The 12,154-nt window shown below is 35.4% G+C and overlaps 1 protein-coding gene across 4 annotated transcripts; it reads right to left on the bottom strand.

Moving 5' to 3' along the window:
- Window positions 1-458: 458 nt before the first annotated feature.
- On the bottom strand, window positions 459-7,780 carry LOC123309475 (glycine receptor subunit alpha-2). 4 transcript variants are annotated; one of them, XM_044892616.1, is made up of 9 exons: window positions 7,728-7,780; window positions 3,459-3,539; window positions 3,264-3,408; window positions 2,756-2,982; window positions 2,172-2,254; window positions 1,973-2,107; window positions 1,817-1,917; window positions 1,292-1,452; window positions 459-1,080 (listed from the first exon to the last, which is right to left on the bottom strand). In XM_044892616.1, exons 2-9 carry the CDS (start codon window positions 3,488-3,490, stop codon window positions 786-788), a joined length of 1,179 nt encoding a protein of 392 aa, XP_044748551.1. In that variant the 5' UTR covers window positions 3,491-3,539; window positions 7,728-7,780; the 3' UTR covers window positions 459-785. The 4 variants fall into 4 exon arrangements, with proteins under 4 accessions (XP_044748551.1, XP_044748549.1, XP_044748552.1 ...); XM_044892614.1 differs by lacking the exon at window positions 7,728-7,780 and adding an exon at window positions 7,307-7,459; XM_044892617.1 differs by lacking the exon at window positions 7,728-7,780 and adding an exon at window positions 4,852-4,870.
- Window positions 7,781-12,154: the final 4,374 nt, after the last annotated feature.

Here is a 12,154-nt window from a genome sequence, read left to right on the forward strand (position 1 = left end):
TGTGTTCTTCCCGAATCAGAGTTCGGGAAAGCAGTTGTGGCAAAAAAAGGAAATAAAAGCTAGAAAGATTTAACGAAAACTTAGTAGTCGATTTATTCACAGATCTGCAGGCTCAATTCCTTGTTTCAATTCGTGAAAATCTAGAATCAAGTTGAAAGAATAAAATGGAAAATCAGTGACGTGAAGGAAGGAGCTTTAGCGCCCTTATCCAAACTTATAATTCGAATAATCGAAATTATTTTTTCAGGTGGACAACTGCAGTCACTATAATGCGTTCATCGAATATCGCGATTAATTTTTGTGCATTGAGGATATTGAATTCCTTTAATTCAACAAATTTATACAAATTCAAATTACCTGTTAGCCCTCAGAACAGAATGGATTATGACCACAGATAACAGGGTGGTTGTAACTTGTCGCAACAAGCACCACAGCTTATTTCAGAATTGAAACAAAAATAACGACGAACTTCCAATTTATTTATATACATTTGTAAATAGTTATGTACAATAGAAGCCTAAAATGAATGTTACAACCATAATATAACCCATATGACGCGTCAAATCAAACAAGAGATGAAAGGACTCTCCTCTATCAAAATTATAGAGTTACTCTATAATCTTTGCCCTCTATCTCTGAATCAAACTCACCAACTTACCAACTCCGAATTTTTTCCATGAAAAGCATTCGCTTATTTGAGTGTAATTATCCGAATAAACCATATCATAAGAAATCAAATAAAATTGTTTTTCTCAATGTTATCAACATTTTCATAATTTAGCAACTTATATGTATTCGGCGAACAGAATCCAATATGTTCCATTGAGAACAGCGAAGAGCAGCGGAAAAAATACCCTAGAAAATCGGTCGATATAAATAGCTTGGTTTCTGGCCCTCTGAGCTGGTGATATGGTGGGGGCAACCTTGGGTTTTCCACTCAAGAGGAAAGAGTTTTCCTTTGTGGTTGGTCCTTCGACGATGGATTCTATTTTGGGATTGGGCTGCGGAGGTTTAGGTTGATCGGAGTCGCCAAGGACTATGTTGACTAAGCAGTATTCCATCAAAGCCATAAAAACGAATCTGGAATATTAAAAGTTGATGTTTTGACCAGTCGATATTGTTCAGTAAATAAAAGGGGAAGAGCATTGATGTCAAGTCAGAACAACATTAAAGCTGAAAATAACACTTCTGAATATACATAATGTGACAGTTTTACAATTACAAATAATTTTTCTCGAGTAAATGAGAACTTATTATTTCTGATATTGATGATGTTGGTTTTATTACTCACATGGTACAAACTGACATGAAAGCATCGACTGCTTTCAAGTAGGACACTGGAGGTAAAGCAGCTTGACTCTTGGCATGTTGTGTCGACAGGGTTAGTAGGGAAGTAACTCCTAATGTCACTCTAGCTGGTGCAGCCTCTGGTTTTATCCAAAAAGATACCCACTAAAATGCAAATAATTCATTATCTGTGCGAGAAAGAACTAATTCAGTCAAAGCGCATTGAAATTCGGGGGATGATAATTCCGCCATTTTGAACACTCTATGTAGGTGATTTTTGGCGAAATGGGTTTTCTAACTTCTGTTGAGAACAAAAGAATCTTCTTTCAAGACATCCTACAACATGTCTTTAACTTTTACGTATATTACTTTAAACAGAAGATGAGGCCGAAAGAAATACTTTTTCCCTTCACCATTTTTCTATTCTTCTCGGTTGAACTTGAAAATGCTGTTGAAAATCCATGAAATAAGTAAAAAAAACGAAATAAATATCTATCTTTTTTACCAGTTGTAGTAATATTAAACTTACCGACATAATAACGATAAGACATGTTGGAATATAGGTATGGAACAAATAATACCCCAAACGTCTCTTCAGTTGAAAAACCACCTCCAAACAAGTGAAGTTGCCTGAAATTTCTCTATCTAAGAATCAGCCTAAAAACTGAATAATATTAGATTCTACCTGTTGAGTAAACTTGGGTGCAGTCTGCAGTGTGATTTTCAACAAGTGCGAGCTGTGGCAATTCTATATTCTTATCGACCACAAGGGGCACGTCTGGATCCCATTGAAAAATCATATCTGCTGTTGTATGAGAGACTGAGGTAGGAAAGAGAAACGAATTTTGGTTTTTATTTTGGCTTTCTTGATATCATATACTTACGACTTTCCATTTGAAGTTTGCATTCTTGAGTGTCATGCGGGTATATCATGAAGTTCATAGCGCATGACAACCTAAGAGTCAACCTGTAAGAATAATCATGAAAATGGAGCCTTGTTTTCCGTTGTCATCGCATTTTGTAAAAACGGCTGAACCGATTTCATTAATTTTTTTTTGCAAACCTTCTTATTACTTCGTAAAAGGTTTTTACGGAGGAAAAATTTGGAAAGGTTGCCTAAGAAAATCGTAAAATCAAGAAAACTAAACGAAGTTTAAATTACGCGTGTGAGTGTATGTTGGGGTGTCTACCCTTCATGGATAAGTGGTTGAAAATTAACAATTGACACGCCTATTTTAGTTATCAGTCACTTTCAGCAAGAAATTACAAGAAACCTTAATGATTCGAAATGAATCAAGCTATTGAAAAGTAATTTTTCAGGTGCCATCTTTGACTTTTCAGTCAGAAATTGTCTCTAGAAGCTGCAGAACTTATTTTTTTTTTGGAAAAAATGGCTGTTCCGATACCCACACACGTCAAACACACAACACTATTGAATTTCGAAAGCTCGATCTTTTTTAATACTCACTTGACCATGTATAAAATCGTCTTATCCCTATAAAGCCACATGTAGTGATTCGGTATTGTCATAGTTTGAAAAGTGACAGATTTAGCGTTTTTGAAGTAAGAATCCGGCCTCCACATATTCTTCAACCAATCCACCTCCAAAAGTCTGTATTCAGTCGTCATATTTTCTGGTAGACGGAGTCTGTAATCTTTCCAGGTTTGCGCGAAAAAAATGTCAGCAGCGTAAGTCTGGAATGTAAGCAGGATCATGCATGATAATAGATCTCCATTTGAATTAATTTTTTTAAATGATAAGTCAAGTTTTTTTGACTATTCTTAAAGGATTCCTACGTCAAGTTACATATGTGCGTACCACATACCAAATAGTTTTTCTTGTCGTTAAAAAGATCTTTAATAAACATCAACTGATGGTAAAATGAGGGAATCTGATTCAACACAATGAAATATTTCAGGCAGTTCAAAAATGGAATATCAAAAGGTATTTGATTTTTTCCACAAAAGGTTCCTACCATAGATCCTTCGTCGATACTGTCCAGACCCATAACAGTTACATGAAAATACACTGTAGTGGGCATTCCATTTTTTTTCGGTGGTCTCATTTTGTCGTAGTTATTGGGATCTTCCGGCATTATATCGTTTATAGTAAGTCCACTCCTACAAAAATTCATGAAAGTCTTGAATTTATCGTATAATTACCAACTTACTGTTGCTCGCCTCCTTCTGAATTACTCTCCATTTCGTTTTCCTTATAGTCCTTCTCCGAATAGTAATCGAGTGGACATGGGCTGGAAATGAGAGAAAATAATTTGTGAATTGTCAAGCAGAACGATTTTTCAGACACATTAATGTGTATCAATCAAATCTTGCAATTTTAAATGTGATCGACTGACTTGGTGCATAGAACTGCATCCAGGAGGTGGTGAAATCACATGTTCTGCCTTATATTAGAGGTTTTCCAACCCAATTTTCCAATAAAGTAACGCACGACCTCATGTAGTCAGAATTATACCTGCGTTATTCCGTTTTAAAGGCAATCAAGTCGATTTGTTGCCTTGGCCCCCTAGTTTTCCCGATCTTTCACCCATAGAACACGTCTGGGATGTTATGGGAAAGAGTTTACAGACTCTAGCGGCCCTTCGTCATGGGGTAGAAGTTATCTTTGGGTCTGGGATCAGATTTCTCGAGAGAAAATCGAACATCTTATCAAGTCCAACTCATTATTTAATCTTCCCTTTATCCTAAAGTTGGATTTCTCCAATTTCGATCGATAACTTATCTCAGCCTGAGTCTCATGTATACGAAAACGTCACCCTGTAGTTCATAAAGGATACCCCAACTAAAATATGCCCTCTTTTCCTTTCTCTGTGAATGTTTAATCACAATTATGCATATTGATGGTTGAAAGTATGTAATAAGTCGATGGTTGTCCTGAATTTTAACAACAAATAATGAGGCAATATTGTATTCAATCTCAAATCTTTCTCCTCCGATAGTAGCAAGCTAATTAAAAACTACCGAAGCGATTCCTCTGAAGTAAGGAAGTCAGAAGGCACATCAAGGCTGGGTAAAATCTCAATGAGTTCTCTTCTCTTCCGATCCAAGAACGAGCTAATTCTGTGCATGCTTTTCCATAATTTCACGTCGTATGAAATCCTTTGATCTTCCGATCTTGCAAGTTCATTATAATCGGAAAAATTTCCTACAAGGCCTCGTCTTTGTACCGCGTTCTGATGACATTTATATGGACGGTTTTTTCCATCAATAAGTAGTACGTACAAGATACGTGCAAAAAATAAAACTTTATAAACATAAAACAAAGCTTACGTAAGAAAATTACAATAGAATGAAAATAATCAAATCAAAATAATATACGTACGAATGCAATTACAATAATTATTGTGATAATATTAAGTTAGTGTCTTTATAAATATACATTCTTCGTTTTTTCCCTCGGCACAAAAACTTTATCTGATATTGCCATATATAATATAACTACAGATGAAATTTTGCCGTCAAAAAGGCAAACTTTCTCAATAAATATGAAAGTTCGTTGCTTGATGGCTATTTCGCGAATGAAAGTACACCTACTGGGACAACCTGTATATGCATCACTTCAATTAGTACAAGACCGCTCTAATAACTATAGGTATACATTTTACGAAACACGGGGAGACGGTTAACAATTTCTTGTTGAGTTCAACCAACACACTAATTATTGTTCAAGTTGGAAGGCTCTTAACGCATGTACCTAAATCTCGAGACAATGAATCTTCATTTGATACTACATAATATACCAGATGAGTTGCAGTAGCCTATTATCACACTTACGGACCAAAAGAAAATATGACATACATCACCTAGAAGAAATGAGTTACCTACTTATAATAAATTTTTCCCTAATGAAGTCATTAAATATCTTGAGGACCATATTTTGTGTGTGTATAATACGCAAATATACGCATCTTAACACAGTTAGTATGTACAGAACTAAAAATTTGATTCAAGTGCAAAAATAAAGTCTTCTCCCGAATGTCCACTTCAATTTCGAGCAGTCTAGATACATATGAAAGAACTGAACGGTTGTAAGGGTGCATGTAATGTTTTTTACCCTTTTGTAATTTGGCATTAAAAACTTGAAACATTAATCTAAAGAGAAAAAAAATCATTAACAGATTCATTAAACCTACATTTATATCAAAGGACCTCATGAATTCTAAGTATCAAACCACGTGTCCCTATTGAACTTGAAGGATAGAAACAATAAGACATCATCAAAAATGTTTTCATCCCGTCCAATGTCGTAGAAAACGAGAGTGACTTCCGTTTGTAATTCCTCTTCATCTCTTCATTTCTCGATATAGCAACCGTTTCAAAAGCGAACTCTCTGCAATTGTAATTATCCCACGTTACATGCCCCATTTCTTCAAATGATATCCCATGATTGCGGTTTGTAGGATAGTAGGTACAAAATTCTATCGATCGTGAATCGGGAGGAAAGTTACCAAGAAATTCTTATTTGTGAAGAGAAAATGGCGAATTTTCTGTTTTGCCACCTTAGGAAGGAGTGAATGTGGAATGCAACTTTCATTTTTCTCATTTTCCATGAAAGTTCCTTTTATTGGGTGAATTCATAGATTAAAAGAAAGATGTCCACCGAAATTTTGAAAATCGAAAAATTGGAGTATCGAGCCATCATCAAGTACCTGCATTTAAAAGGGTCAAGAGGTAAACAGATTTACGAAGATATGCTTAATACCCTTGGTGATCAAAGTCCTTCGTATGCGACCGTGAAAAATTGGACTGCAAGCTTCAAAAGAGATAAATTTTCCATTGAAGATGATGACCGACCGGGAAGGCCAGTTTCTGTGTTAGTCCCCGAAAATATCGATGCAGTTCATGACATGATTTTATCAGACCCTCGAATTGGGCTAAAACTGATATCTGAAGCACAGAAGCACTGAATATTTCATACGAACGAGTTCATCACATAGTTCACTTCAATTTGGACATGAGAAAAATTGCTGCAAAATGGATCCCCAAATGTTTTGAATGTTGACCAAAAGTGTACAAGGGTAGAAGCATCGCGTTCGATCTGTGAAAACGATGTAGACTTCTTAAACCGAATTCTCACTATGGATGACACTTGGGTAAATTTCTACGATCCAGAAACAAAGCAACAATCGATGGACTGGCGACACTCTGGTTCTCCAAGACCTAAGAAGTTTCGTGTCAAAAAATCTGCTGGAAAAGCTCTTGATTCTGTTTTTTTTGATCGCCATGAAGTAATCATGATCGATTTTTTAGATAAGGGTAGAACACTAACCGGAGATTACTATTCGATATTACTGACCACTCTACTGGAAAAAAATAAAGAGAAAGGACGCGAAAAGTTATCCAAAGGTGTTTTGTTTTTGTGGGACAACGCCCCTGCACACAAATCTCATGTTGCCATGCAAAAAATTCGTGATTTATGGTTTGAATTACTAGAACACCCCCCTTATTCGCCAGATTTGGCTCCATCCGACTAAAGTCTCTTTCCTCAACTGAAAAAAAGTTTAAAAGGTCGTAAATTATCTTCCAACGAGGAGGTAATAAAAGCTGTGGAGGTCGCGTTTGCAAAGCAAGAAGAAAATTTTTTTTTTTGAAAGGTCTAGAGACGTTGCAGGTTCGCTGTAATAAATGTATCCAACTAAGAGGAGAAATTTTGTTTGGTTCTATAGTAGGCTAAGAATTTTCCAATATATCCTCGTACTTGGGTTAGAATCATTAGGTGAAAAGTGCTGTTTTATTATAGCACAAAAATGCTTGGAATTTCAAGAGTAACTTCTTTTTCAAGACATTCAGAAACAATATGAGCTGCTAAGATTGCAGATAGCGGTTAAACATATTTTTCGTTTGAATTAAGAATCTAAAATTTCTCAAAACGAAAACTTTTTGTCAGGAAAATCCAACTTATAGAAAGGAAATATGAATAGAAGTAGAAAAATTCAAGTTGACTCCTTGTGGTATGTTTCAAACCTAAACTTAAGTCGTGTATTTATTCAACACTTACGGATTGTCTCCAAAGCAGGGAATGAAGAACACTGTGATGAGTAGGTATACCGAGCTTCTTGTCCAAAAAAACATCGTTTTTTTCAATAACGAAATAGGCGCTTGTGAGTCCCTTCGTATAATCTTCACATCAATTATTTGAACTTTTGCATTCTGAATTTCAAACGGAACTGACAGGGGAGGAAAGTGGAGGGAATTCAAGGGAACAATTCAACTTTTCCCAGTTTTGGCTTTATGCGCATGACCTCAGGTGTGGAAAAAAGAGAGGGAAATTTTCAAGTGGTGAAATGGAGAAACTGGTAATTGAAAAACAATTCATTTGCAGATCGTTTTTTGTTGGAATGATTTTTTTCAAAATGAGTATATGTGAATGGTTGAGAAGAGATCCAATGGATGATTCCTTGACAGAAACTTAAATTTACCTAGTCCAGTAGGTCGAGATTATGAAGAACTCATTGGAAACACTATAAAAATGTTTTTGATGTCAGCTCAATTTTCTATCTGTCAGTTTTTTAGTTTCTGAGAAAAAATTAAAAATTGGCTTTCAGGTGACAACAAAAGTTATCAGGTGAGATCAAAAAAAGAATGCAGAATCCATTCTTATTTAAAATGACGAAGTTGTTCTTTCCCATCTTATTACAAGAGATAAAAAAAAAGAATGTAGTGTAGTATTCCAAGTGAAAAAGTGCCTGTAGAAATCGTTTCGAGATAAATATCAGTTTAAATTTTTTCTTTTTCTTCATTTTCTTGCGAAAATTTTTGAACCTAGGTATCGATGCAGTGGCCAGTTCTATGAGGGAGTAGAATTCAATATTTTCGAATAGTTGAACAATAATTGGACCCGTTGGTGAAGTTTTGTCTCAATTCCCTAGGAATCTCTGGCTACACCTCGAAACTTCGCTTAGAAAAACATCGGACCTGGGCAAAAGTAAACGCTATTTGAATTTCAAAATTGAAACAACGGTATATCTGAAATATCGATGTTTCGTGTGTAACCCTACTGAGAACTTGAGCAAATATGCGTTTCCAGTAGGCCTGTACTCCTGTAGGTAAATAAAATTTGAGTCAAATTTACTTTATTGGGAATCCAGGCAGATCTATAAGACCTATTTTCATAGGTAATCAATGTGGCTTGTTAATGTTGGTGTAATAATACCGACAACAGGAAGTATACCGAAAAAAAGAGAAGTCAAGAGCGATTAGATAGGTTTATATTGTGTGGGGAGGTTTTCGTATTATCAATCATCTACATACACCAAATTGAACTCATTTTATTAGTCCCTGGCCTCTGTGAAATGTGATATAAGTATGTTTCTTTCTGAACGAATTTCCTGTAATGGTGGGGATTACGATGATGAGCAATTTCCATTTTTTCTTAGAAACCAGAAAACTGACAGCTATTATAATGACCTCTGCCAACAAATAAACTATTCGTAGAAATGTTCCTCGATATTTTCGATTCACTTTGTATATCCGAGTATCCAAAGTTATATACCTGCAGTATTCCATAATATGCTGCATTTTCTCTATGACATAAAAGTTTATATAGGTACAACATGAGTTGTAAATTTGTAAAAAATTTCCATAAAAAATATTTTATTCTCCTCTTAATTGGATACATTTATTACAGCGAAACTGCAACCTCTCTAGACCTTCAAAAAAAAATGTTTCTTCTTGCTCTGCAAACCAGACCTCCACAGCTTTTATTACCTCCACGTCGGAAGAAGATTTACGACCTTTTAAACTTTTTTTCAGTTGAGGAAAGAGAGGATAGTCGGATGGAGCCAAATCTGGTGAATTAGGGCGGTGTTCTAGTAATTCAAACCCTAAATCACGAATTTTTTGCATGGCAACATGAGATTTGTGTGCAGGGGCGTTGTCCTGCAAAAACAAAACACCTTTGGATAGCTTTCCGCGTCTTTTCTCTTTAATTTTTTCCCGTAGAGTGTTCAGTAATGTCGAATAGGGATCTCCGGTTATTGTTCTACCCTTATCCACAAAATCAGTCATGCTTACTCCATGGCAATCCCAAAAAACTGAAGTGAGAACTTTTCCAGCGCGAAACTTCTTAGGCCTTGGAGAACCAGAGTGTCGCCATTCCATCGATTGTTGCTTTGTTTCTGGATAGTAGAAATGTACTCAAGTCTCATCCATAGTAACAATTCGGTTTAAGAAGTCTACATCGTTTTCAAATCGAGCACAGATCGAACACGATGCTTCCACCCTTGCACGCTTTTGGTCAACATTCAAACATTTGGGGATCCATTTTGCAGCAATTTTTCACATGTCCAAATTGACGTGAACTATATGATGAACGCGTTCGTATGAAATATTCAGTGCTTCCGATATCCGTTTTAGCCCAATTCGACAGTCTGATCAAATCATGTCTGAACTGCATTGATATTTTCGGGGACTGCCACAGAAACTGGCCTTTCCGATCGGTCATCATCTTCAATGGAAAATTTACCTCTTTTGAAGCTTGCAGTCCCATTTTTCACGGTCGCATACGAAGAACTTTGATCACCAAGGGTATTAAGCATCTCTTCGTAAATCTGTTTACCTCTTAACCCTTTTAAATACAGGTACTTGATGATGGCTCGATACTCCAATTTTTCGATTTTGACAATTTCGGTTAACATCTTCTTTCTTGTAGTTTATTGCTTAACTCTGGTTTACTTTTTTGACGTCAAACTTCACACTGACACTTCTAATGAGTTATTGTTCGTTGTTTTGGTAACGCAATATTTTTTGATGCATGGAACTGGTCTAGGCCAACTAGATATCAATACATCTTCGTATTTTTGTTATTATCATTGAATAACAGTGGAGGGTGTATATTTCTAATACCGGATCTTGGACTATTAGTCCAAGAGCTAGTGAACCCTGGGAGTAACGGTCTCCCTGTAAGGTTAGAAATTTGTATACTTACGATTTATGACATGCTAAGAGCAATAGCCAAGACCTGGCAGGCGTCAGCCCTGCACGTCATCAGCCCCTTTATTTTCTGGACTGTTAAGTAAATTGAGTTTCAAAACTTGTTTCTGTAAATTTGAAAATTTAATAGAATAAAGTTTATTTATTGTACATCTAAAAAAAAAATTGACAGGCGATTACAATAAGCAGAAGTATATGACAGATCAATAAGAAAACGTACAGTTGATGAGGTAAAATAAACTTTATCCTGTATACTTAAAATTTTTATATGTTTTCAAGTAAACGTCTCAGAGTAAATATGTACAATGCCAGGCGGTTTTGAACAGCATAAGACCTTGACAGGCGAGGGGACAGCTGCTAAGGGCGTGCAAATAAGAAATGTTACATGAACGCATACAGTAAATGCAATGTGTTTTATTGGGTTTTATGCAATCTACATTATTTTTAACATTCATTTTTTTCAGCATCATCCGAAATTTCGCTATCACTGTTTTCAACCATGTTTTCCTCACCTGAAAATAGTGAAAAAAAATATTTTAATGAATCAATGAGGTTGTTAAGAATTAAATATCAAGCTCAATTACATAGGACTGCGTATTAAATGTTACGGAATGAAATAGTTGTATGTTACCTGAAATGCATTCCTCAGTTTCAGTCGATTGTGCTGTGGCAGTATCAGCAGGTCCTTGTAAAAGTATGTCGTATATAGAAGATGGAACCGTATTCCCCTCAAACCAATTAAATTCGTAACGACTATCAATTAAGTTCCAACCGTTATTTTCAGGTGTAAGAATTGTTGGTTCTTTTATATTACAATTTCGCCATATATTTGTAATGTAGGCAGTTCTCAATAATTGTTGATGTAGTTCACGTTTGCAGGGTGGTAAATTCGATGAATCATAGCTTACTACTTTTTTCATAAACACTTTAGGATGATTTGTGTTGTACCTAGCAAGGAACTTTTCATAACGTGCATAACGTGCAAATATTGCAGAAATCGAGTGTATATCAGAAGGCATTCAAAGAATTAGGAAACGCAGAATAGTACAGAAGAAAGAAAAAATTTTCCCGATACTAGAGAAATTTGTATGCCAAATGTATGGTTTGAAATGTTCAAAGTTAAATAATGCACGTTATGAAAAGTTCCTTGCTACGTACAACACAAATAATCCTAAAGTGTTTATGAAAAAAGTAGTAAGCTATGATTCATCTAATTTACCACCCTGCAAACATGAACTACATCAACAATTATTGAGAACTGCCTACATTACAAATATATGGCGAAATTGTAATTTAAAAGAACCAACAATTCTTACACCTGAAAATAACGGTTGGAACTTAATTGATAGTCGTTACGAATTTAATTGGTTTGAGGGGAATACGATTCCATCTTCTATATACGACATACTTTTACAAGGACCTGCTGATACTGCCACAGCACAATCGACTGAAACTGAGGAATGCATTTCAGGTAACATACAACTATTTTATTCCGTAACATTTAATACGCCGTCCTATGTAATTGAGCTTGATATTTAATTCTTAACAACCTTATTGATTCACTAAAATATTTCTTTTTCCTATTTTCAGATGAGGAAAACATTGTTGAAGAATCAGATGATGATGAAAACAGTGATAGCGAAATTTCGGATGATGCTGAAGAAAATAAATGTTAAAAATAATGTAGATTGCATAAAACCCAATAAAACACATTGCATTTACTGTATGCGTTCATGTAACATTTCTTATTTGCACGCCCTTAGCAGCTGTCCCCTCGCCTGTCAAGGTCTTATGCTGTTCAAAACCGCCTGGCATTGTACATATTTACTCTGAAACGTTTACTTGAAAACATATAAAAATTTTAAGTATACAGAATAAAGTTTATTTTACCTCATCAACTGTACGTTTTCTAATT

This window comes from Coccinella septempunctata, chromosome 3 (genome assembly GCF_907165205.1).
Source record: "Coccinella septempunctata chromosome 3, icCocSept1.1, whole genome shotgun sequence".
Classification (NCBI taxonomy): domain Eukaryota; kingdom Metazoa; phylum Arthropoda; class Insecta; order Coleoptera; family Coccinellidae; genus Coccinella; species Coccinella septempunctata.

Bases quoted from the DNA above. Each gene is read 5' to 3' on its own strand.
- LOC123309475 (XM_044892614.1), bottom strand. From the start codon at position 7,380: ATGTTTTTTTGGACAAGAAGCTCGGTATACCTACTCATCACAGTGTTC. The intron at 2,108-2,171 runs GTAAGTATATGA...TTCCTACCTCAG, and splicing joins CAAACTTCAAATGGAAAGTC to TCTCTCATACAACAGCAGAT. The intron at 1,918-1,972 runs GTAGAATCTAAT...GAGAAATTTCAG, and splicing joins CACCCAAGTTTACTCAACAG to GCAACTTCACTTGTTTGGAG.